Source organism: Manis javanica, chromosome 17 (assembly GCF_040802235.1).
Source record: "Manis javanica isolate MJ-LG chromosome 17, MJ_LKY, whole genome shotgun sequence".
Lineage (NCBI taxonomy): Eukaryota > Metazoa > Chordata > Mammalia > Pholidota > Manidae > Manis > Manis javanica.
Window position 1 is genome coordinate 39,403,313 of NC_133172.1, and position 24,828 is coordinate 39,428,140.

Consider the following 24,828-nt stretch of genomic DNA (forward strand, 5'->3'; position numbering starts at 1 on the left):
GAGGTAGGATGTCTGCAGGAAGGAACCACGTGGTTGCTCAAGGGCGGGGTCCTCCCTTGACCACAAACAGTGGGAATGAGGAATGTGGGGGCCCAGTCCCCTGGGGCACCCCAGCCTTTCCACCAACACTTTGGCACACAGTTTGCAGCCCCCTGCAGTGCGGGCAGCTATTGTGCTTTTGACTTCCTGCTTCATCTCCCCCAACCTCCATGGCAGGGTGTCCCTGCTGACCACCCTCCACCAGCTCTGAGATGTCCAGGCCTAGGGAGGCTGTTTCTCCCTCTCTCTCCTTTCCTCCACCCTTGCCTCTGAGAAATGTGAAGAGCCTGAGTGGAATTTGGCCAACGTGGGGACAGGGGTAGAGGTACAGAAGAAAGGTGTACAGGAAGGCTGAAAGGGAGGCGGCTGGCCTGGGCAACAGATGGGTCGCTGTGTGGCAGGCTGAGTGGAAGTGGGGCCACAGTAGGCAATCCCCGGGGGCAGGGCTGCCCTGGCTAGGCTGCTGCTGCTCCAGGCAGGCCCTGGTTTTCCATTGGAGCTGAACAGGCTCATGCTTATCAGGCCCAGTCACTGGCTTGTGACTGTCCCTGAGCTGCTGGTCCCTCAGGCCCAACTCCCTTTACAGGGGCTGCACTTAAACTCCAAGTAGGGCCAGAGGCTGTGGCCCATTCCTTAGAACCCTAGGTGTCCTGCAATTGGTACTATCAGCATCCTCACAGCTTCCCAACCAGGGCCTCCATACAAGACTCCATTTAATTCCCACAACAACCAACCAAGGCAAGAATTGACCTCCCCATTTTACAGATGAGGTAACTGAGTCCCAGAAAGATTAAGTGACTTGCCCAAAGCCACAGGACTAGAACTTCCAAATATCAGGATTCGAACCCAGCCTTACATCCCAACCCCAAGCCTGCCCCTTGGCCTGCACACCGCTCTCTCCTCTTCATGTCCCATCATTCCCCTGTGGAAGAAGGACCAGAACATACAGTGCTTTGGTCTGTGATGGTCAATATCTTTACTTCTAAAGCATATGTTGGACTCACTATATATTAACATCAAAAGGGTCTATCTAAAATGGAGGCATTCTTTAAAAAATCCAAATCCTCACATTTTTATATAAGATCCAAAATGACATGAAATTAAACTATATAATGTTATGAATAGTATAACAACTGCTTTTAGAAAGCAAAATGAAAGGAAAAATTAGCAGTTGGGTCTGTTGTTAGCCTAGGCTGCATGTCTTTTGAGGCATTGTGACTGAGAGCCAGCACCGAGGGGGAGGACCAGCCCTCTCTGCAGGCACAGGAGGGGAACCCCGTCAGATAGAGGAGGCAGATGTGGGCCTTTCAGACTTAGAATGAGAGTGGGACAAGGTGGGTTTCCCGCTCCTCTGGGCCTTTGGTGTGTGCACTGATTAAAGGCTTCTTTCAAGACCCACAACCAGGGAAGGGCTGTAAAAGGGCAAGGACACAGCTGGGTTCAAAATAATCACTTTGATAATACAGGTCCTTTGGGCTTCCAGAGGAGGGCCCTGACGGTCCAGCAATATCAATTGACACCATCCACTTAGTGGGTTCCTTAATGACCCTCTTCCCCTACCCACTCTCTATGCTCTGGCCACCTTTGGCTCCATGAGCCCCATGGGCTGCCAGAGATCTAAGGGACCCTAGGAGGACCCAAGGGAGAATGTTCTGGCCTCAGAAGCAGCTAGATGTTGTCCAGGCCATCTTGGCAGTGCAAGAGCCCTGGAATGCAGGCCAGTAGCCAAACTGATGAGGGAGGGTTCCCATGGGCTAGGAGGGCACTGTGGGGTCAGGTGCCACTCCCCCAGTCTTTTTGCTTCCCCTACCCAGGGTACCCACGCATGGTCTTGGCCCTGAAGCAGGGCTCAGGCAGGCTGATTATGAGACGCCCTTGAGCTTTGGTTCATGCAATTCAAGGGGGGCGGGGGGACACTTGTTTGCATCCACTGGGAAGATAATGGGCTTGGCCCAGCTTCCTCCCAGGCACCAGGTGGTCTAACAATCCCCTTCATTCATATCTGTCTGGCTGAGAGCACATTCCCTGCCAGAGCTGGGACTCATGCTACAGAAGTGGGAGAGGGCTTCCAACACAGCAGGATTAGCCCTCAGTGAAATGTTGCTTTTCCTCTCCCCATGGACGGCACTGTCCCCGGCTAAGTGTGTCACAGGGTAACTTCTCGGCCTCCTCCCTTCTGGCTGGGCTGATTGCTCTCCAGGCAGACCCAGCCCAAAGATGTATAGCCCTCTGCCCATTTCACCTGCCAGAAAACTGGAGGACACATCGCCCCAGGCTGGAGCAGAGAGAGAGGCCTGTGGCTCTGAGTCTGCTGTACTGGTCCCTGGGACTACATCACAAAGCTGGCCTTCTCCCTCAAACAGCCATGCCATGCACCCAGCCACCCTCTGGGGCCCAGCCCTTCTCCCAGGCCCTACCATGACCATCCTCTCTCCTAACCAATCTGGTTTCTAACTAGGCTGAAAGGTTTGGGAAGGTTGGGCTGGTACCACCCCCTCCTTGGGGTGGAGAGAGGCCACTTGACTTCCAGCCTGGTTCCAGGCCCCAGAGAAAGGGAGGCTGATGGCTCTCAAGAAAGCAAATCCTGTAATGGGAAAGAGGTGTGTGGAATCAGGACCAGCCACGGCAATGTGGCTAACTCCCCACCTCCAGGCCGGCACCCGAAATGCCAGGCCCCCTCGCTCTCCACCTGCCTGGTGCCCTTCTGTCATCATGCCCAGGTCTTCCAATCCCACGCTGGGTAGGGGAGCTCTGTGAGGAGGCTGGACTGGGTCTGGCAGGGCAAGCTGTACTCAGGGCAAGCAGGCGGCTACCTGGTAGGCGCCCTCCGCCGCAGCAGCCGCAGCGCTATGCTGCGCACTGTGCTCCTGCAGCAGGCCCACGTCCAGGAAGCGCTCGCCACACCACACGCACTTGAACTGCTGCTCACGGGCATGCACACCCTGGTGCTTATTGAGGTGCTCACGCTGCTTGAAGGCTTTGTCACAGTTGGGACACTTGTAGGGCTTCTCGCCCGTGTGCACGCGCCGGTGCCGCTGCAGGTCCGAGGCATACTTGAAACGCTTCTCGCAGTCTGGGCACTTGAGGGGCTTCTCACGGGCTGGGTCGCAGCGGTGCTGCACGAACTCCGAGGACGAGAAGAAGCGGCGCTCACACAGGGTGCAACGCAGGGGCTTCTCAGCTGCCGAGCAGTGTGCGAGCTGGTGCTTTTGCAGGGCCGACGCCCGCTTGTAGGCCTTGCTGCACACCGGGCACTTGAAGGGCCGCTCAGCTGCGCCCGGCAGGCACTTGTGCCGCAGCAGCTCCGCTGACTGGTCGAAGCCCTTCTGGCACACGGGGCACTTGAAGAGAGTCTCAAGGGTGTGCACGTGCTGGTGGTAGAGCAGGTGGCTGGGCTGCCCAAAGCCCTTCTCACACAGGCCACACTTGAAGGGCTCCTCGCTCTTGTGCGTGCGCCGGTGCCGCATCAGCGCGTACTGCTGCTTGAATCCCATGGGGCACAGATCGCACTTGAAGGGCCGCTCAGCGCTGTGTGTGCGCTCATGCTGCCGCAGGTCCGAGGGTCGCTTAAAGGCCTTCTGGCACTCGCCGCAGCGGAAGGGCCGCTCGCCACTCGGCGTGCACGGGTGCTGCAGCAGCTCTGACGACTCTTTGAAGTGCAACTCGCACACATTACAGCGGAACAGGTGGTGCTCCCCCGAGTGCGCGTACATGTGGCGCACCAGGTGGGAGCGGTGCTTGAAGGTCTTCTCGCAGACAGCACACTTGTAGGGCCGCTCCGAGCTGTGCGTACGCTTGTGGTGCACCAGGTGGGATGACTGGCTGAAGCTCTTGTCACACAGAGTGCACTTGTAGGGCTTCTCACCTGTGTGGATCCGTTCATGTCGTGAGAGCTCCGACAGGTGCTTGAAGGGCTTCTGGCAGATGGGGCAGCTGTAGGGCTTGTCGGCTTGTTCAGCAGGGGCAACAGCAGGTGGTGGGGGTGCTGGGGGCAGCGAGGTGGCAGCAGTGGCTGCGGGTTCAGCCGCCTCAGTGGGCTTGTAGGTCTTCTCACAGATGGAACATTTCACTAGGCCACCAGTGCCACTGTGTGCGCTGTGGTGCTGTGCCAGCGAGGTGAGCAGCGAGAAGCCCATCTTGCAGACGCCACAAACAAAGGGCTTCTGTTCGGCCTGCACGCACTGGTGCTCCAGCAGGTCAGTAGCTTGGTGGAAGATCTTGAGACACTGTGTGCACTGGAACGAGCGGTCATGGCCTGCCAGGCACTGGTGCTCATGCGGGCTGGACAAGTGCGCCAGGTCATGGCCGCACACACCACACTTGGGGCCCGGCTCACCTGCTGCCTGCAGGGACGCATGCTGTGGGGGCTGTAGTCCCGGGTCGGGCTGCAGGAGGATGCCATAGACGGCACAGCCCAGGGGGTTCTCAGCCGTGCCTGGGGGCAGCGTGTGCTCGGCCAGGGCCGGGGGCGGTTCTGCGTGGTGCTGGGGCTGTGGCGGTGGTGGCTGCTGTGGCTGCTGCGTCTGTGGCGGCTGCTGCCAGCTTTCCGACATGCTTGGGAAGATGAAACAGGGTTTAGAGAGTAATGGCTTCAGCTTCCCGCTTAAGGTGATCCAACCCAGAGAGAGAAGCTGCCCAGGATCAGGTGTGGACAAAGACCTTAGACAAGGCACAGAGAAGGGACTGGTCAGATGGTCCAAGTCATTAACCAAGACAGACTACACAGCTCTGCCTACAGGACAGAGGTGTCTTCAAGGCAGGGTGCCAGCAGTGCCAGAGAGGCTCTGCCTTCCCCGATGACTGGTTCTGTGGAGAAGAGAGAAATCGTGAGCTGGAGGCAGGAACCTGTAGTTGTTCCCTGGGCCCTCTCCCTGTTCTGCCTGCACTTGCCATACTGACACAGACCACAAAGGAGAGAGGCTCAGAGCCAGGGGATCTGCTCCTTCATGCACGTGATCAAAGAAGTCTGCTGGCACACAGCTCCTCCAGCAAAGGGTGGCTGGCTCCACCCCCACCCTCCTTCATCAGTTCCCCATCCCTGGGCCAGGGCACGCCAGCCTTCCAGCCTACAGACTCTTTAGCCAGCTGTCTCACAGGTGAGAGTCTGTGGTGATCTGCCCACAATACAAAGAAGTCACAAATTCTGTTCAGGCTCCAAGGGAAGGAGGAGGGGAAGACTGACCAGTTAGGGCATGGTGTCCAAAACAATGATTTTAGCAGCATAACTTTTTTGGCAAATATGTTCTTACTTGTAAGTCCAATACATAAGAGATAAAAGCAGAGGTTCTGGTTGAGGCCTCCCTGAGGACCGTGAGCTCCTTTCCCATAATACTTACCTGAATCTCAACCCAGGATGTTACTGTTCAGGAGAACAGCCTACACAGACTAAGAGGCCAGGCCTCCCAGATTGGAGGGCCCACAAAGCCACAGCCTCAGTTAGTCAATCTTTAAAACTACATGGAACCAAGGACCATCTCAAGAACCTTTTCCTGTGAGGGGCAGGCCACATACCTCTCAACTAGCCCAAAGCCCTCCCCTGGTACCACGTGCCTGTTCTCTCTACACACAACAGGTTGGATGGCCTTGCAGGGACCTGAGCCAATGCATGTGGGGTTAGATGATAGGTCCACTGACCCACTCAGCCTCGATGTCTACACAGCAGGACTTCTGTGCTCTAGTCATCTCCCAGAGCACCAAAAAAGTCCTAAATCCTCTGAACCTGACAGTGTGAAGGCCTGCAGGAAAATATAAGCAACTATGAGTTTGCCTCAGCAATGTGGGAAACAGCATGCTAACCACAGGGCATTTCTCCTCATCACCTTTCTGGAGACAACTCTGTTCCCTTGCTCCAAATCTGTAACATTCTGGGTAATCAATGGAAGGAAGGTAAAGACCACCCCGCCCAGGCAAATCTCTTAACTCACCACTTTGTGGCAGCATAAGGTAATGACAGCGAGAGCGAGGAACTTTTAGAATCAGATGCAACCCACTTTCAGGTTCCCAGCTCTTCTGCCTCTAACGTGGAAAAGTTTCTAAGTTTTCTTCTGAGGGAAAGAGAAGGAAGGGGATGCCTTCCCTGGCCAGCCTGGCCTCTAAGTGTTCTGCCAAAGAAACAGAAGAGTGGGGCTAAAAGCTGTCATCCTCAGCATCTTCAGGTAAGGGGAAGGAGGAAAGGGGCCACTACTCAGGATTCAGGCATCAGGTTGCATGAGCAAGCAGGTAACTAAGTCTCCCCTGGAAAGAAGGAAGTGGGGCTACCTGAGCGCAGTCTAGGGCCGATTGTGCCAATTTAACTGTTCTGGTTTTTTTTTCTTTCCGGACAGGAATGGCTGCCAGACCCAGAGTCCCTGACCCTGGACGCCCCGCTCTGCCGGCCCAACCAGGCCCCCTTCCAGGAAGGTGCAGCCAAGAGTCCTCTCTGACCAGTCCGCAAAGAGGAGGAGAGACGAGGGTAAGGGGGCCAAGGGGAGACCCCCACTGCACCCCACCCTGCCCTTCCTCCTCCCTGCGAAACCGAATGAAAGCCGATCACCTCCCTGCTGGCACTGCCCGCCAGCCCAGCTGAGCTGCCTCCTGTCAGCCCTCGCTGGGAATGGCCAGGCCGCTGCGGTCCCAGCGCCAGCCCCGCGGGTGATTGGGCTCGAGAAAGGCCCCAGGGCCGCAGGCAGGGCCTGGGAAGCGGCTGCGAGTAGAGGCTGGCCTGGGCCGCCTAGGGGCTCAGGAGGCCGCCAGGTCGGGCCGGAGCGTAGGGGGGCGGCTGGGGAAGGGGTGCGGCGGGCGCGGGAATGGCCCCCAGACGCGGCCCCGGGCGCCCCGCCGCTCACCTGCTCCAGGCCGCCCGCGGGGTCAGGCGCAGGGCGTGTGGCGACCGGCTGCTCTCACGGCCGCCCCTTTATTCCGGCTCCATCAGCGGCGGCGCGGCCTACGCGCGCTGCCAGTCCTCGGCCTCGCGTAGCGGCAGCGGCCGGCCCGGGGGCGGGGAACGGGCTAGCGGCGGCCGGAACCGAGGAAGCGACGGGCGCTGCCGGAATAGCGGGGCTGGGGCGGAGGACAGCAGGGAGGGCGGGCGGACAGACCGATGGCCTTGCAGAGACCGGCGGACAGGCGGGCTGCGCGGGGGCCAGGGAGGCGGGGCCGGGGGAGGAGCGGCAGCCGGGGCGGAGGCAGCTGCGGGAGGAGCGGGCGGTGCGGAGCGAGGCCGCCCCCTACCGGGGACCCCGTGGCCGGCCCGAGTGGGACAGGGGCGCGCGGGGCGGCTCTCTTGTCGCCCGGCCGGCACGCCTCAGCTAGCTCAGGGAGCTAGCTTGGCTTCCGACCACCCTGTTTGGCCTTAGGGGAGGGGACTCCCGGGGCCCGCTCCTGGTCGACCCCTGCACATGAGAGGAGGGGCTTCCCAGACTGATCTGGAACTGACCCTGTGACAGCTCAGCTTGCTGTGAGGGGAGGGGCCTTCGGAGCTCGGACTTGGGGCCAGCTTGAGGAGGGGCCTCCGAGACCTCTAAACCGATCTGGGCCGCTAGAGCAGCGATCCCCGCTGGGTCCACAGTGCTCTGACCGCTGACCCAGCAACCGTGGCTGGGAGGTCTGTCCCGGGTCGCTGCACACAGAGAGGTCAGGGACCGGAGCGGTCTGTGAAATGGGCGCACGGAAGCTGAGGGACTCCGGAGTCTGCAGGTAGCAAGCCCAAGCACCGCCAGCCCGCCAGCAGCATGGTCCCTGGGAGCACAGTTTTTGCAGGGGGCTGGTCCGGCCCCGCCCCTCCGGGCCCATCCCCGGGGCGGTGCTAACCCTGGCCCCGCCCCCGAACGGCACTTCCGGCGCGGCGGAATTCCGGGTGTGGGAGCGGTGACTGGTGGATGAAAAGTGTGGTCCTGGCGGAGGCCCCATGAGCGCGGCGCCCCTGGTGGGCTACAGCAGCAGCGGCTCTGAAGATGAGGCCGAGGCCGAGGCCGGGATCCGGGCCCGGTCGGAGACAGGAGGCCGCCGCTGGTGAGGAGCGAAGAAGTCTTTCTGGGGAGCGTGCGGGTTCTCGAGAGCATCTGGTGATGGAGGGAGGGTGACGGAGCAGCTGGCGAGGGAAAGAAAGAGCGCACAGCGGGAAAGGAGAATCCAGAGGACCATCCTGGGCAAAGCCCCAGATTGCCCGCACCTGGCCAGGCCAGGGTTAAAAGAGATGAAACGTGGGTTAGGGCCCACTCTCTCCCGGCAAGCAGCAACTGTACCACCCTAGGTTTGTTTCCTCATTTGGAGAGTTTTCATTCATCCAATGAATATTCATTGAGCACATTCTCTGTACAAGGCTTGGGACTGGGAACTCAGCAGTGAATAAAACCGTGGAAGTCTCTTACCTTGCGGAGGTTGGGTTCTTAAGTTCAGGCCTGGTGTTTGATAAGTGCTTTTCAAGCAGTATCTCAGTTGATCTCACAATAGCTCTTAAGGTAGAAGCACACTTTACCGATGAGGAAACTGAGGTCCCCAAAGGACATATGACTTCCCCAAGACCACAAAGCTAGGAAGTGCTACTCTAACTCAGGCTTGCCCATTGAGGGAGTATGACCTTTGAACCACATATTGCCACCTGCCCATTTGCTTACCATTGGGACCACACTGCTAAGGTCTGCCTCCCAGAGTTGTTGAGAGGCCCCAATGAGATGATGCGGGAAAAAGCTCTGAGGTTATCTAGAAGCTGCTTACAGCACCTGGTGGGAAATAGACATGCAGAGGCACCCTGTATAAGGATTACAACTTTAGTCGTATGTACAGAGGTGAAGAATGCTAGGAGAATACATGTGCTTATTTTCTTTTTCTTCTTTCACAGTGACCAGAGTCCCCTTCTCAGCCAGAGGTTGCCAGTACCCGACAGTGTGCTGCACATGTTCCCGGGCACCAAGGAAGGGCCTGAGGATGACAGTGCAAAATATGGGGGCCGGGTGCGCACCTTCCCCCATGAGCGGGGCAACTGGGCCACCCATGTCTACGTACCTTGTGAGTAATGTGTGGAAGGCAAGTGGCTGAGACTGATAGGTACCTCCTGATAGAGGGAAGCTGGCCCCCACCAAGAGGAAGAAGCTGGAAACCTCTGACATTGGTGGGGAGAAAAAGATGGACTTAGTAGAGAAAGAACAAGTTTCAAAAATTGGGGAATTTTTCTGTAAACTTGGCTTCAATTTTGAATTCATTGTCTAAATATTTTTTAACTCTGGTATAATGTTCTCCCTGCCCACGAGGAGGTGTCAAGGGAGGGTCTAGGGTAGAGTGTCAAGGCAATCCCAGAGTGCAGCTGCCAGCTGGCACCTAATTTCTAAGGCCCTAGGTGTGCTGGGGTCAAGCCCAACCCAGTGCTTATGAGTGGATGGGAAGCAGAAAATGCCCAGGCTTTAGAGTCAGATCTTGCTTTATCACACACTACTCTGGGTGCACTTTAGTAAGTTACTGGACTTCTCAGAGCCTCAGTTTCCTTGTCTCTCAAATGGGAATAATGGTCATATCTATCTCCTAGGACTTTTGTGAAGACTGAATCAGGTACTCTGTCAAGTTTTTTGCACAATACATGGAATAAGTAAGTGGCTGTTATTTTGTGTTAGATCAAGCAAACCCTTGGACCCTCCATTTCCCCATCCACAAAATGGGGATGATTCTCTACGCTGCCTGCTCACTAGGGCATTCCGGCAAATTGAGTAACACACTGGGTGTGAGTAGATTGTTAGCTATGCCGCTCTAGTAACATGTTCAGTAAAAAATTTTTCTGATGGTCATTGTATTGTTCTTTGTCTTTGTAAAAAAATTAGGAGTGTTCGAAGTCTCCAACTGGAGACTAATAGGTAACTGATTAAAGACATGCTCTGTTTCTGATCATAGAGCTATAATCATGAACTTGACCTCTATACTAATAGGAAAGACACCTGACATGTAGTGTTATATGAAGAAAGCCAGGAGAAGAACAATTTGAATGGTATGCTTTCATCTTTTTTAACAAATAAAATATATGCATTAGTATATGCACTGAGAAAAGGCAGGAAAAATGGGCATCCAAGGTTGACAGTCTTTATCTCTAGGATAGTGGTCCGGAAAGTGGGGTGTGTACACCCTGGGGAGAGGTGAAGATGATCCATTAGGAAGAAAAACATTAGCACTTTACGTATTTCTTTGATCTTATCTTTTAAAATTTCTCTTCTTGAGAATGTACATTTGATAACATACACACTTTTATAAAATAGCACACATTTGAATTTATAAATACATGTTTATTGCAGGTATGTGTGCTAGTTTGTTTTACTAATGGCCTGTGTGATCATAATGGTTTGGAGACCACTGCTCTAGGCGATATGATTTTAGGGACCCTCTTTTCTCCTTTGCTTATTTCTTTTTCTATCTGAATTCTTTGCAATGAGCATTATTTCTAATAAATGCATTATTTCTAAATAAAATGAATATTATTTCTATAACCATAAATTCATATTATATATTAGAATACTTGGACGTAGGCTGCTCTCAAAGTAATTTTCTCCTAAAACCCAGAGTAACAAAAGGCTTTCTCTGCCTTCTGGCCTTGCTCATCAGCCATGCCACCCTGGCTGAGATAATGGTGCACCCTCTCCACTCTTCCCTCCAGATGAAGCCAGAGAGGACTTCCTGGACCTGCTGGACATGCTGCTGCTCCACGCCCAGACGTACACCCCCCGGCTGGTAAGGATGGAGGCATTCCACCTCAGCCTGTCCCAGAGCGTGGTTCTGCGTCATCACTGGATCCTCCCCTTCGTGCAGGCTCTGAAAGACCGCGTGGCCTCCATCCAGAGGTAAGTGCCAAAGGTTTCCCTCTGCCTCTCCTCTCCCTACCTCCAGGGCTTCTCTCTTATCCTGAACTATTGTGCGAGTGGAGGTGTGAGTGTATTACCCCAGCAGGCAGGCCAAACCTAGGACACTAGTCATCTCCTGATGCTGCCTGCTATACACCTTATCTTGTGTGACCTTGGGCATAGCATGTGAGCTCTGGAAGCCTCCGAGTGCTCACCTGTGTGCAGGTCATGGGAGGAGGGGTGGTGGCTGCCTCAGAGGAGACTTGTGAGAGGGAAATGGGATTGTGTGTGTCCTCAGTGTGGCAATGAGCCAAGGATCAGACCCCACTTCTGGTTTTGTGTGTCAGCCAAGGCCTTTTTTTTCCTTAACTACTTCATACCTCTTTTTCCTACCAGAAATGCCTTTCCTCCTAGACTTAGCCAGACCAAAACCCTGTTACCTCCCTGAGGCTCTCCCAGCTGGTGTCTCCTCCAGAATTTCTCAGCCCTCATTTCACTCATCCTCATATCCAGTCATTCCCATGTCCACCTCCTACTTTGGAGCCCCAGTTCCTGCAGGCCCAGGAATGAAGCTTCTCTCTGAAATACCCACATCTTTTTTCCAGATGCTTTGTTTACTGTACATATCACATGGATGTTTGTTGAGTGAGTGAGCAGGAGAGGGGGGCCCAGAAATCATCCTCTGGATCCTCTGAATATTGATTCTAGAAGGAGCCTAAGAAGCCATCCAGGTGGTGGTTTTCTCACCTGGGTTTTATCTGCAGAGCCCTTTCTTCAAATGAGGGGTCATACAAAAGTCCAGATGTGTGGATGTGTAAGAGTTACAAAAATGGAAGACTTCTAGCCAAAGCCCCACTCCCACAATTCAGGAGGCCCTAAGCCCAGGAATTCCATAGAACTACTCTGCTCAGCTGGCGAACTGCCCACTTAGTCTAATCCATTTAATCTGAAAGGATTTGCTCCAATTCAGGTAGCCTGATTCAGAGAATCTGGACTGAAACTTATCTCTTTACCTCACCCAGCCCCGCCTCCTTTTTTTATTGTCACTACCAAATTTGTTGAGGCATATGTGTGTTAGTCCGTTAAGCCATGGACTCTCTTGAGTGCAGGTACCAGAAATCCAAACCAAAGTGGCTTAAACTGAGGAAGAATTTATAGGCTGGTATAATTGTAGTTCAGAAGTGGCACTGTCTTCATGCACAAGTGGATTGCGGTGACCAGATGCCAGACTCTCCGCATCTCATGGCTCTACCCCTCTCTTTTGACTTCAGTCTCACAAAGACAAAGGGGGCCACCAGTAGCTCCTATCTTTGGTGTGCCAAAAGTCCGCCCCTTTGCTAATAGCTTAAACAGAAGTCCCAGGAATGACTTTGATTGGTCTGTCTTAGCTAATATGCTCACCCTTTGTGAGTTGAGTTAACAAAACTCTTTCTCCCTTCTACATAAGAATGCTTCAGTTACACTGCCTCTGGCTCTGTTCCCTGGACATAGATGGAATACCAGCTGTTAGGGGCCACATCACTTACAGTAAAATTACTTACTGGCACACTGCATCTGGGCTAGGAAGACTGTGAGTGAACTAAGCCTCCAGTGGACAGCCATGGCTTTGGGCTTCCCTGCATGCAACGGTTCTTTAACTAGGAAAGTCCCTCACTGGGACCTCTAGAAACTTTGTCAAAGGTCCATTACAAGATATATTGGGGTTGGGGGGGCACAGATGTAGCTTGTTCTCCAGCTCATTTGGGGACCAGAGAACAGCTCCTGGACTGCTGGGTCAGCACCCCCTGATGCTGCCCTGCTGGTGCAGTGTTTCTTTCCCCATGTCCTGAACAAAGCCGGGTCTGGTAACCTCTTCGGGTTTGTCTGGTTGAGCCTAAGATGACCAAGAGTGGGCCATGCATTCTATTGCTACGACTGAGGGATTGCTACGCTCTCACTGGCCAGACCGGGGTCAGGTACGCACCACTGGAGCAGAGGGTGGAGACCACTCCACAGCACAGAATGAGAGAGCAGTTCCCCACTACAACATTCCCACGGGACGGCGTTGGCTGATGTATTAGTTAGGATTCTCCAGAGAAACAAAACCAATAAAATATATATAGAGAGAGACACACACATATAAGAGGAGATTTAGTGCGGGAATTGGCTCATGTAGTTATGCTGGCCGAGAAGCCCACTATCTGCTGTCTGCAAGCTAGAACCAGGAATGCCTGAGGTGCAATTCGGGCCAATTCCAAAGGCCTGAAAATTGAGGAGCTGATGATGTAAGTTCTGATATAAGCCGGAAAGCCAATGTCGAGGGCGGAAGAAGATGGGTTTCTCAGGTAGGCAGAGAACACGTTTCTCCTTCCTCCACCTTTTTGTTCTATTCAGGCCCTCAGCAGGTTGGATGACACCCACCATGTTGGGGAGGGTCATATGCTTTATTTAGTTCAATTCAAATGCCAAACTTTCTGGAAACACCCTCACAGACACATCCAGAAATAACATTTTATCAGTTCTCTGGGCATCCCTCAGCCCAGTTGGGTTGACACATAAAATTAACCATCAGAAGTCTACTCCATGTCATTTCCTTAAGCATGTCCTTGAATCATACTTAATCTCCAAATTAAGACAACAAGGTCATAATCCTGCCTAACATGATACAGCTCTCCTGTGTACATCCGAAAGGCACATCCCTTCCCCAGTAGAGGAGGTGAAGTTCCTAAGTGATGTTCACTCTTCTCCTGATAACCCATGACTATTATGTTAAATTAACAATACTTAAACACTGGTATAAAAAGTCAGTAAGTCTGATGCTATATGATAAAAGAATAAAAGAAAAAACAAAGATATTTGTATAGCATATGCATATGTACACACAAACATATTCATAACAAAATAAGGAGGAAGTACTCATGACAGTTAGTCCTCGTTTCCATAACTGGCCACATGGTCGTAGCTGGTATTTACATTACCTTCTTTTACTACCTAGTCTGTATTCCCTTTGCCTTCAGGAGGCACCTCTGCTGGTCATGGTTCTTCACCTGGGGGAGTGACCCAAACCTTCATTCCCGAAGGGTTTGGGCCATTTCTAACCTGCCTGATCTGCTTGTAGTTTTCTATTGACCTTAATCACTAGGCGTAGTAATCCTGAGAGATGCCCCAAGGGGGTTCTCCCAAATTCTAGACATCCTCTTCCTTACCTCCATGTGGAGAGACAATCCAGTGGGCCCTTGGGAGCCAGGCTCAGTCACTGCAACCTACAACATAACTCCCTTGCCCATTGATTCAAAGACGTGAGGTACCCAATGGGGCCAGGTGGCGATTTTAACTTCCAGTTCAGTGGAATCATCATGTCCCCTGGTAGAAGCATTCTCCCTCTGTAACTAAGGCTTCTAGGCCGCCAGAGCATAAAGTTATGGGCACAGGAAGCAGAAATTTTGCTAGTAGGTCACTAGGGTAACAGTGAGCAGTGCCCTTCCCTTGATTCCTGGACCTGTGAATCCTGCGTGTAGGAGAAGGAGCACCATACCTGGGGTGCCAACTCAGAGCATATACAGTCTTCTGGAAGATCTGGCCCCAGCCCTGAAAGGTATTGCTACCAAGCTGGTGCTGTCAGTCAGTCTTCAAAAGGCCATTCACTGTTGTAGCGAGCCAACTGCTTCAGGGTGATGAGGCACATGGTGAGACCAGTGAGCTGCAGGATCGTGGGTTCACTGCCTCACTTTGTCTGTGAAGTGAGTTTCTTGAACAGAAGCAGTGCTATGTGCAATAGCCTGCCAGATACAGCATTCTGTAAGTCCATAGGTGGTAGTTTTGGTAGAAGCACTGTGTGCAGGGAAGGCAAATCCATATCCATCGTACATCTCTTCCAGTAAGGACAAAACACTGTCCCTCCTGTGACAGAAGCAGTTCCGAGTAATCAACATGCTGCCAGGTAGCTGGCTGGTCAGCCCAGGATTGGAGCCATGTCGGACTCAGTGCTGGTTTCTGCTGCTGGCAGATTGGGCCCTTGGTGGTGGCAGAAGCCAGGTCAGCCACTGTGGCAGGTAGAAGTCCGTGTTCCTGAGCCCAAGCATAGCCTCATCCCTGACACCATGCCACTTTGCTCATGAGCCCACTGGGTGGTGACGAGTGGCCAGGGGAGGAGGCTGACTGGTGTCCACGGAACAGGTCAGCCTATCCATCTGATTATTAAAATCTTCCTCTGCTGAGCATTCCTTTGGTGAGCTTCCTTTGGTGAGCATTCACATGGACACAAATAGCTTCATGTTCTTTGTCCATTCAGAGAGGTCTTTCCACATACCTATCCCCTAAATTTCTTTGTCACCAGTTTCCCAGTCATGTTTCTTCCAAGTCTCTGGCCATCCAGTCAAACCATTGGCCAGAGCCTGTGAATCAGGATCTCATTGCCTGTCTGGCCGCTTCTCCTCCCAAGCAACATGAACCAGATACACCGCCTGCAGTTCCACCCCAAGGGAGGATCTCCTGCACCTCCATCCTGCAGGGATATCCCAGAACTGAGCTGCCACTGCCCACCTTCAGGTGGTGCCTGTGTACCATGCAAAGCCATCTGGAAATTATGCCTTTTCTTCCTCTGTCAGCTAATTTTGGGGAACTCCCCATGAGTCCATAGGTGTAGGCTGGTTGAGACAAGGCAGGGTAGTGTGGGAACCACAGGCTTTTGGGCCACTACTTCGTGCAACTTACTTGTGCCTGCAAGGCCTGCCCAGGCCTGATGGCGAATACCACTTCCAGGTGATGACAGTGCTGCTCTGTACGCCCAACTTTATGGCTTGGTGGGTCAGACAGCGCCCATTTGGTGATGGGAAGCCGAGGCTACATGATAACCTGGTGGCCCATGGTCAACATTCACTCTGTTGTGGCCCAGTAACAGGCCAAGAGCTGTTTCTCTAAAAGAGAGTAGTGTGTGGATAATAGCAGGGCCTTCCTTCAAAATCCTAAGGGCTTGTGCTGCAGTTAAACTGTAGGGGCCTCCAAAAGCTCCAGACAGCATCTCTGCCACGGCCACTTCAAGCCCACTGGGTCTGCTGGATCACAGGCCCAAGTGGCAGAGCAGCTTGAGCATCAGGGGACCTGACACAGAGCCTGCTCTGGTTGTGTGCCCCTCTCAACCCTGGCAGCACATCTCTATAAAACAGTTCATGCTCGCTACTACTAATGGAAATTCTCATTAGTGTCTTTGAATCTAATCATATTAAAAGAGTGAATCCCAGAAACAGTTCAGAAAACTCATCCTTAAAATTCTGTTCTCTAGAACCATTTTTGGTACCAAAATTGGTATCAAGGTTTTCCAGAGAAACAGAACCAACAGGATAGAGAGAAATAGGAGATTGATTACAGGAATTGACTCATGCAGTCATGAGGACTGTACTCAAGCTGAGGAACCAGGAAAGCTACTGGTGTGATTCAGTTTGAGTCCAAAGGCCTGAGCAGCAGGGCAGGGCCCTGGTGGGGTGAGTCCCAGCGTGTGCCTGAGAGCTGAAGAACCCAGAACAGGCCTGTGTGCCAAGGCAGGAGACTGTGGATGTCTCAGCTCAAGCAGAAAGCGGATTTGCCCTTCCTCCTCCTTTTTGTTCTATTCAGGCCCTCCATGAATTGGATGATGCCCACCCACACTGGGGAGGGCCATTTGCTTTGGTCAGTTCACCAGTTCAAGTGCTAATCTCATCCAGAACACCCTCTCAAATACACCCAGAGATAATGTTTTACCAGCATCCCTTGGGCCAGTCAAGTTGACACAAAAATTAACTATCATCTTTGGGCACAAACATTCAACATGTGCTCCGGGATGTCCAAAAGGCACCTTGCAGAGCTCTTTTTAAATTCTACACTTAACCAAGCTCCTGCTTCTACCAAAAGAGATGCATTGGGAGGCTGAAGGCTGATGGGGAAGCCAAAAGTTGACTGACCTTGTGCCCTAGGACGAGTTGAGAGATTCTACCCAGCATGCCAGGGTGTCGTGTTCCCTTGGATAGGGATGAGATCTTGGCCTAGAGTCCGTAAAATGATCTCCTTTAGTGAGATTTGCCAGGTTGGTCCACGAAAGGTAGAAAACTGGTCTGACCCTCGGAGATCTAGTGTCCCAGAGAGCACAGCCAGAACCAGCCAGAGTCATGTACCAGACAGGAACCTGATGGTCCCTATGAGTGGTGGGGTGTGTGTTTTTCCCCCAACTTTACACTAATAGAGACCCACTTCACCTCACTAAAGTATCATAGGTGAGAGCAAGGGCTTTTGAATCAAGCAGACTGAAATTCAAATTGTAGCTCACCAAATTCAACTTCAGCAAGCCTCAGTTTCCTTGTCTGTAAAATGGGCATAATTATAGTTTCTGCCTCACAGAGCTGCATGAGGATTGCCTGAGCTGATGTGCTCAAGGCCTTTAGCCCCCTGGCACACGGGAGGTTCTCATCTGTCATCACCTATCTGATGAATAAAGTTTTCTCAGTTCCCATCAGTAAAACTGAAATAGTCCCAAATTGTTTATTGGAATAAGCTGCTATTAATAAATAAAAATTTTGCTACCATGTGACAAAGCTATGTGTTACTTGGACTGGGTGATTATTTAAGGTCTTGTCCAGCTCTAATATTTCAGGGTTCAATCTAGCACATCTTGGGGTTCAGTGTATAGTAGAATGATGATACCAAGTATAAAGGGAGCTAACTGTATGTTCAAGGTGCTATTAATCTTAACTTTTATCTCATTTTTTTTTCTTACTATTCTCCCTGCAATGTGTTCTTTCCCTGCAATGTGTTCTTTCTTCATCTAAATTTCAGATTCTGCTTTACTGCCAACCGGGTAAAGATTTATACCAATCAAGAGAAAACCAGGTGGGTCTACCTACGCTGCCCCCATTTGCTTCCAGAAGATTCTTTGGAGTAAAGACCAAGGGTGTGCTTTGCTTCTGGCCTTGTCTGCCCGTTTTTGTGTTTTAACCAACTCTATGACTGCAAAGGTAGCTGTTCCTAATCTCAACCCTTCATTAAGAAAAATAACTAGGGGAACATGGAACTGTAGAAGTAGAGACAAACATCTTGATATGGTGAAAATAGCCTGATACTGAAAGAAAACCTGATTGATGCCCATCTCTGTCCCCAATTTAATGTTTAGCTCACATCTTCACCTCTGTGACTTTCATTTCAGTGCCATCACACCCCTGCCCTTTATAACATCCATCAAGTAAGCCAAATGAGTTTTGAAAAGTGAAGAGTATTAAAATATTTGATGAATCTAAGAAGAAACTGTTCCTACCAAGGCTCCAAAGCAGGCCTCCCTGTCTGATCCACTTGCTGAGCCACCTCCCTCCCTTGGTGGCTCTGAAAGGAGGGCTAATTCATTCATTGAGTCATTCGCTCAAGGCTGCACAAATTCATTTAGCACGTACTTCTGTCGGACACTTGCCGCACACTACAGATTCAGCAGCGAAAAGGGTGGCCTGGTCCCAGCTCTTTGAGATCTTACATTCTGCAGGGGGAACAGATAATAAGTAAATGAGATCATATAGCTATTGTGTGAGTGAGAGACAGACAGGAGTGGATGGCCAGGGAAGGTCCTAGGCAGGTGGCATTTGCTGACAACCTGAGAAAAACCAGCAGCTTTGGGAAGAGCTGCTGTAAGAGCCTTCAAGCAGAGGACACAGCAAACGAGTGACTTAGGCTGAAAAGAGTGAGGCATGTTTGAGGAGGCCAGTGAAGTGGGACCCGGGGATTGTGTGGGAGAGCGGGAGAAGATGGGTTGGGTCAGCAGGGCCCTCAAGGTCAAGGTGAGAAGTTTGGATTTGCAGTGTAATGGAAGCCCCTGCAGGGGTTTGAGCAGAGGAGAGACATGAGCTGATGCATGTTTGTTAATGTCAGTGTGGCTAGATCTTGTCTGTGTCTGGGCCACTGAGTGAAGATGTAAAAGAGCAAGGGTGGACCCAGGTAGAGCAGAGAGAAGGCAAGTGTCACCACCCAGGGGAGGGGCCAGCAGTTGCCTGGATTCAGGTGATGGCTGTGGAAGACCCAGAAGTAGACACGTTCCAGATATCAACTGAAATTACCAGTGGGTTGGATCTGTTTGAAGAAAAGGAAAGAATCAAAGTAGATTCCTCAGTTTGGGATTTGAACAACTGGGTAAATAACGGTCCCGTTTTCTGTGATGGAAAACAGCAGTGGCGTGAAAATCAGAAGTTCTGCTTTGTACCTGTTAGACTGTGCTGTCTCTTAGACCCCCAGGGTGGAAATGTCACATACACAATTGGCTACACAGGAGAGGTGGCAGTTGGAGATAGAAATGTGAAGCCATGGGGCCAGTGTGATGTTTAAAGCAGGGCTCAGCCTGCCGGAGAGTACAGATGGAGCAGATAAGAGGGCTGAGGATTGAGCTCTGTAGCCCCAGCCATTTAGAGGTTGGAAAGAAGAGAGGGCAGCAGAGAGACTGAACAAAAGCTAGAGCTGGGACCTCACCTGACTCTGCAGTGTCGTGTCTTGGAAGCCAAGACAGAAAAGGTTTCAAAGAGGGAGCTGTGCCAGGTACTGCTGAGCAGCCAAGATGAGGACAGAGACGTACCCATCAGATTCAATAACATGAAGGCCAGTGGCAACTTTAACCAGAACAGTTCCCAGCGAAGTGGGTTGAGATGGGAGGTGAGGAATTAGAGACGGTGAAGGTAGACAAAAACATCTAAAAAATTTTACTGACCATGGGATGGGGGCTGGCTGAAGATGTGGATTCAAGAAAGAGTTTTTTAAAGATGAGAAAGATGTCTGAGTGCTGATGGGACAGCAGCTGATGCCTGAGAGCCCAGTCCCCAAGAAGGGGACAAGATTCAGAAGCCACATGGACAGCATGGGTGCAGACACTTTGGGGCTTGTGTTCCTGCAAAGGTTACTAGACCCTGGGGAAGGAGGAGATAGATGGTTAAAATTGGGGAAGGTTTAGGAGTTGGGAGGGGTGCAAGGTGTAGCACTCCAAAATCTTATGACTATAGACTATCTACGGTTAAAAGGACATATGGGAGGTGAACAGAACCCAGAAATGGGCTGCTTTAATTTGTCTGATTTCTCTCAGACTGTTCAAGTACAGTTGGACAATATCCATCATATAATAGACAAATTTTCACAAATGCCTAGGGTGCCTAAATGGTTTTCTTGGCTTCACTGGAGATGGATGGTAATTATAGATTTGCTTTGTTTATGTCACCGTATTCCTATTATGTTAATATGTGTGTACAAATTAGTTAGTAGTTTAAAACCTACACATACTTAAGGTACTCTACAAGAAGATATGTCAAAGAAATAATCAATCCTCCCATGTTTTCTTCCATATGCTACCTCTATAGCTTTTCTTCTTCCTTCCTAATTACAACCCTTAAATAGAATTCGTGCCTCATATCGAATTTACCGAGTATCATAATTCCTCCAGGTGGTAAAGATACCTCGAGACAAGTGCTGGGCATAGAAGCCACAGGGCATAAATCTGCAAAGAAGTAAAAAGCTAACCTTTTCAAACAATATGGCTTCTCTCTTACTTACCAACTTTACATTTCCCTGTATGGCCCCGGAAGATGACTGGTTAGCCAGAGACGGGTAAGATTCCTCAAGGGAGGAACAACCTAAGACAGGCACAGTCACAGGGGGGCCATCAGGTGAGAAATTGGGGATCAACAGAGGTGAGGCTCAGAACCTCAACCCCCCTGTTTTGAGAGAAATCTTCTGCATCCGTGGATGTTTTATTGCCCTTGTCTAGCTTGGAGTAACACATAGTCTACAGGTACACACCTGATCATCTACAATTGCTCTCCTACAACACTAAACTATGTTTTCTACCTTTATCTTGCATCTACCTACCACTTCAGCATTTTATTAAAAATAAAAATAATAATAATAATAAAGGGAGAAATGTGGGATCAACATATAAATCAAGTATAAAAATCAAATGAATATTCATATTTGACCTGATTGTTTATAGTTCATAATGCGTGATCAAAACCGAAAGTTTCTGTGATGACTGCCCTTGCACTGTTCACCATGTAAGAATTTATTCGCTATGTAAGAATTCGTTCACCATGTAAGAACTTGTTCGTTATGCTTCAGAAGATTGGAGACTGACGAGAATTAGGCTTGAGATGGATTAATGATTGTACATTGAGCATTGACCCCCCCATACTGAATTTTATTGTTGTTAACAACCATTTGATCAATAAATATGAGAGATGCCCTCTCAAAAAAAAAATCAAGTAATATTAGTTTGAATAATATTTTTTTTAACTCAAAAAAAAACATTGGGGAAGGTTTTACAGGCAGAGGAGGAAGAGGACTGGAAGAGGCAGCTCAGAGAGCAGGAAAGTACCTGGGGTAAGATCCCAGGGCCCAGATGTCTGGGCTTTCTGACACATCCCGGCCCCAGTGTGGATGGTTTCTCACGCCCCTGTTGTCTCCACTTTGGCCTCCCCCAGGACCTTTGTTGGGCTCGAGGTCACCTCAGGGCATGCCCAGTTCCTGGACCTGGTTTCAGAGGTAGACAAAGTCATGGAGGAATTTGACCTCACCACTTTCTACCAGGTAACGAACGGGGCCTTTTCTTCTCCATTGGTCCATCTGTAGCTAGAATAAAACCAACCTTAACAAAGCCCTTGTTAGAGGCACAGTGAAGAGCTTTCCAGAACTTTCCCATGTGAAGTATCCCAAATGCCAGCCTTCAGAGGACACACACCCCTGGGGAGTTGAGGGGTCTGGGGTGTGATTAGATGTGGCTCATCCAAAGTCTGATATTTCTTAGAAATCTTTTGTCATATCTTACATATGCATGAGATTTATGCCTTCTATTCCAGAACGTATCCATGTTTGTTTTTATATATTTTAAGAAGTAGTTTTCCCAAATATTTTTTTAGTAGAATTGACACACCAGGAGAGTTGTAGCTTCTCATACCGTCCTGTGCCTTGCCCCTGAACTCCCAAGTTGAGTATTAAGGCTCTAAAGGGCCATTGATTTTGCTTGATGCATTCTTTTAAAACCATGCTGGTGTATACAAGTATGAATTTGAATGGAGATCGTTATTGTTTCTTCATAATTTTAGACATTATGGGTTCATTTCATCTTAAAAGTATATCATCTACTGAAATGTTTTAGATTGGAAAATAGAGTGGGAGCCTGGATTCTCTTCCACATCCCAGGTTTAATGGCTCTTGATGACATGTAAAGGAAAGCCTCTGAACAGGGCTGTCCTGGCTCAGCTGCCGTAACAAAATACCATAGACTGGGTGGTGTAAACAACAAAAATTCATTTTGTCACAATTCTGGAGCTTAGAAGTCCAAGATCAAGGTGCCATCATAGTCCGTTTCTGGTGAGGACTCTCTCCCTGGCTTGTAGACAGCTGTGTTTTTCCTCAGATGGCAGAAAGAGAGAGAAAGCAAGTTCTTGGCTTTCTGTTACATGGTCATGATCCCATCATGTGGGCCCCACCCTCATGACCTCATCTCAACCTGATTGTCTCCCAAAGGCTTCTTCTCCAAATACCATCCCAGTGGGGACTGGGGCTTCAACACAGGAATTTGGGGGAACCCAATTCAGTCCATAGCAAGGACCAACCCAGGGCTGTTTTATCTATCTGTGGACAGTGCTTAGGCTCAACACTGATCAACACTGGGGGGTCTAATCTCCCATGGAGCAGGCCAGGGATCCGGCAGGGATCCAGTGATGATGGTGTCACAGGCCTGCTCTGATGTCTGGATCTGCCATGGCACCCAGGTGACCACCTGCCTCCCCACTGTCCCTCTCTGCAGGACCCTTCATTCCACATCAGTCTGGCCTGGTGCGTGGGTGATGCACGTCTCCAGCTAGAAGGGCAGTGCCTGCAAGAACTGCAGGTGAGTTCCCGATGTGGGGACCCTCAGAAGTGATGGCATAGATGTTGGGAAGTGCAAGGGAAGCTGGTCAGCTCTGAGGATTAGGCATGCAAACCTGAAGCCCTGGGAAATAACTGACATGGCAGGAGTCCCCAGCACCCCACCTTGCTACTCAAAGTGCAATCCTGGACCCACAGCATGACCATCACGTGGGAGCTTGTTAGCAATACAGACTCTTTGGCCCCAACCCAGACCTAAGAAATCAGAAGTGCATTTTAACAAGAGCTGTAGGGATTTGCATGCACATTAAAATTTGAGAAGCACTGCCTGAAAGCACTGGTCTGAGAGGATGATGCAGGCCTCCCTGAAGTCCTCGTCTTCGCAGAGGTCAAAGGCTTGGGTAGCCACAGAGGCCTGGCAGGTGTAGGAAATGAATGAGATGTGCAGACTGTAAGAACACCCACCCTGATATCCTTCTCCTGCTTGGATATGTAGATGATGTATTTCACTTTCTGTCAGTGCCCTTTGAGGGGCTGGGGCTCTCTGCTGGTAGAGGGGGCTGTGGGAAGTGGTGCTGTACAGCAGTGTGGACCTAGTGTTGCGAGTGCTTCTGTTTTTCTAGAGAAGCCAGAAATCTGGATTTTTATGTGTAATCTATTTTCAAATGTTGGCAACTGATACGTATTTTTAAAAAAAACATATTGCAAGCCAAGCAAAGCTTGCAGGCGGGATACAGCCCATGGGATGTAGCCACCTCTGCTCTTGGCCTAATCGTGTTGGAGGTGGCGAGGAGCTCTGGTTTCAGGCTCCAGCAGGCCTGGGTCCCAATTCTGGTTTTATTGGATTCTGTAATCCAGGGCACTGAGCATCCATTTGCTCATCTACAAAGCCGGGATGGTAGGACTGGCCTCACAAGATTGCAGAGCAGGTGAGACAGGATAAGTGCAGAGCCTGAAGCCTGCGGGGCCCTCGGTGGCCCCTCTGCAGGATTTCAGTAGGCTGGCTCTGTTTGCAGTGGGTGCCCTCTGGGTCCCTGATTCCCCTTAATGTGACTGCCTTCTCCCTGCTCCTGGTTTAAAGGAAATTGTGGATGAGTTTGAAGACTCCGAGATGTTGCTGCGTGTGCACGCTGAGCAGATCCGTTGCAAATCTGGGAACAAGTTCTTCTCGATGCCTTTGAAGTGAGCACCAGAGGCCCTTGTTGTCCCAGGCCCCTCTGCAGGCCAGGCAGAGATGGAGGAGCCTGCTCAGATCTATAGGGACGCTGCCAGCCTCCTGCTGGGGGGCCTGGTGGGAGGTGCGACTGCTCCTGGTTCCCTCCTGCCCATTTGGGGTTATGGGTCAGCTGCTGCCCTGTTGTGTTCATTCCCAGGAATCACCAGTAGAGGGCAACTTGGGCTCCTAGTTCTAGGTCAGTGGTTGTTAAGCAAAAATGTAAAAAAATGGGGTCACGGGGTGAGCCCACCCATACTCAGCCAGAATCCCCACTGCAGTACTTCCAAAAAACTTCCCTACTCCCCCTACCTCTTCAGCTGTTTGCATTTTGATGCCACTGGCCTCAGACTAGGGATTTTTTTAAACCATCTTGCCCTATCATCCCTACTCAGGCCAGGACATAGGGTGCTTCAACGAGCCTGTCACCCTCCTTCCTTGAAGCACGTCACTTTTATCTATCTATTTTTAGTCTCACCCCTTCCTATGCCAGCAGAGGCCATTTCAGGGCCAAGGTATGGGGTGCTAATTTGTGGTTCCGCATCAGTTTTCTCCATTCCTCCCTCCCACTCACCCCAGCCAGGTGCCTGGGGAGACTTGAGCAGATGTTTCATTTTGGCCTGGCTGGTGGCTTAAAGCCAGGCCTCCAACGCTCTGTGACCTCTGATTTCCCATCAGCTTTCCCAGAGAAGCCGAGAGGCGCCTTCCCCAAAGTCCTCTTTCTGCCTGCTGGGGCCTGCGGGCACTCAGGAGGAGCCCAGAGGCAGGGCCAGGGGTTGCACAGGGGTTTTATTTTTGATCAGGTCCCCACTAGGGCAAAGGATCATTCCTCTCCAGTTGCCATCTAGATTTCTGGTGACCAATGAAGATAAAAAAAATAACATTTTTTTATGTTATAGGTTTAAGTGATGTTCAACAAAAAATAAAAATAGCAGTTTTTATTTTGGA

At 50.9% G+C, this 24,828-nt stretch overlaps 2 protein-coding genes across 7 annotated transcripts; one reads left to right on the forward strand and one right to left on the reverse strand.

Moving 5' to 3' along the window:
- Positions 1–1,134: 1,134 nt before the first annotated feature.
- Positions 1,135–7,321, reverse strand: ZNF319 (zinc finger protein 319). Of its 5 annotated transcripts, none has more exons than XM_037025250.2 (3): positions 6,864–7,321; positions 5,964–6,140; positions 1,135–4,593 (listed from the first exon to the last, which is right to left on the reverse strand). In XM_037025250.2, exon 3 carries the CDS (start codon positions 4,590–4,592, stop codon positions 2,832–2,834), a length of 1,761 nt encoding a protein of 586 aa, XP_036881145.2. In that variant the 5' UTR covers position 4,593; positions 5,964–6,140; positions 6,864–7,321; the 3' UTR covers positions 1,135–2,831. The 5 variants fall into 5 exon arrangements, with proteins under 5 accessions (XP_036881145.2, XP_036881142.2, XP_036881144.2 ...); XM_037025247.2 differs by having other exon boundaries at positions 1,135–4,845; XM_037025249.2 differs by lacking the exon at positions 5,964–6,140.
- Positions 7,322–7,769: 448 nt separating this feature from the next.
- Positions 7,770–24,828, forward strand: USB1 (U6 snRNA biogenesis phosphodiesterase 1). Of its 2 annotated transcripts, XM_017674627.3 has the most exons (7): positions 7,774–8,028; positions 8,858–9,024; positions 10,652–10,835; positions 17,619–17,672; positions 21,278–21,383; positions 22,606–22,689; positions 23,749–24,828. In XM_017674627.3, exons 1-7 carry the CDS (start codon positions 7,925–7,927, stop codon positions 23,851–23,853), a joined length of 804 nt encoding a protein of 267 aa, XP_017530116.3. In that variant the 5' UTR covers positions 7,774–7,924; the 3' UTR covers positions 23,854–24,828. The 2 variants fall into 2 exon arrangements, with proteins under 2 accessions (XP_017530117.3, XP_017530116.3); XM_017674628.3 differs by lacking the exon at positions 17,619–17,672 and having other exon boundaries at positions 7,770–8,028.

What these genes read in the sequence shown, in the direction of transcription:
- ZNF319 (XM_037025249.2), bottom strand. Translation starts at nt 4,592, where the DNA reads ATGTCGGAAAGCTGGCAGCAGCCGCCACAGACGCAGCAGCCACAGCAG.
- USB1 (XM_017674627.3), top strand. Translation starts at nt 7,925, where the DNA reads ATGAGCGCGGCGCCCCTGGTGGGCTACAGCAGCAGCGGCTCTGAAGAT. An exon ending in GAGACAGGAGGCCGCCGCTG is followed by an intron (nt 8,029 to 8,857) that starts GTGAGGAGCGAA and finishes CTTCTTTCACAG; the next exon opens with TGACCAGAGTCCCCTTCTCA. An exon ending in CACCCATGTCTACGTACCTT is followed by an intron (nt 9,025 to 10,651) that starts GTGAGTAATGTG and finishes TCTTCCCTCCAG; the next exon opens with ATGAAGCCAGAGAGGACTTC.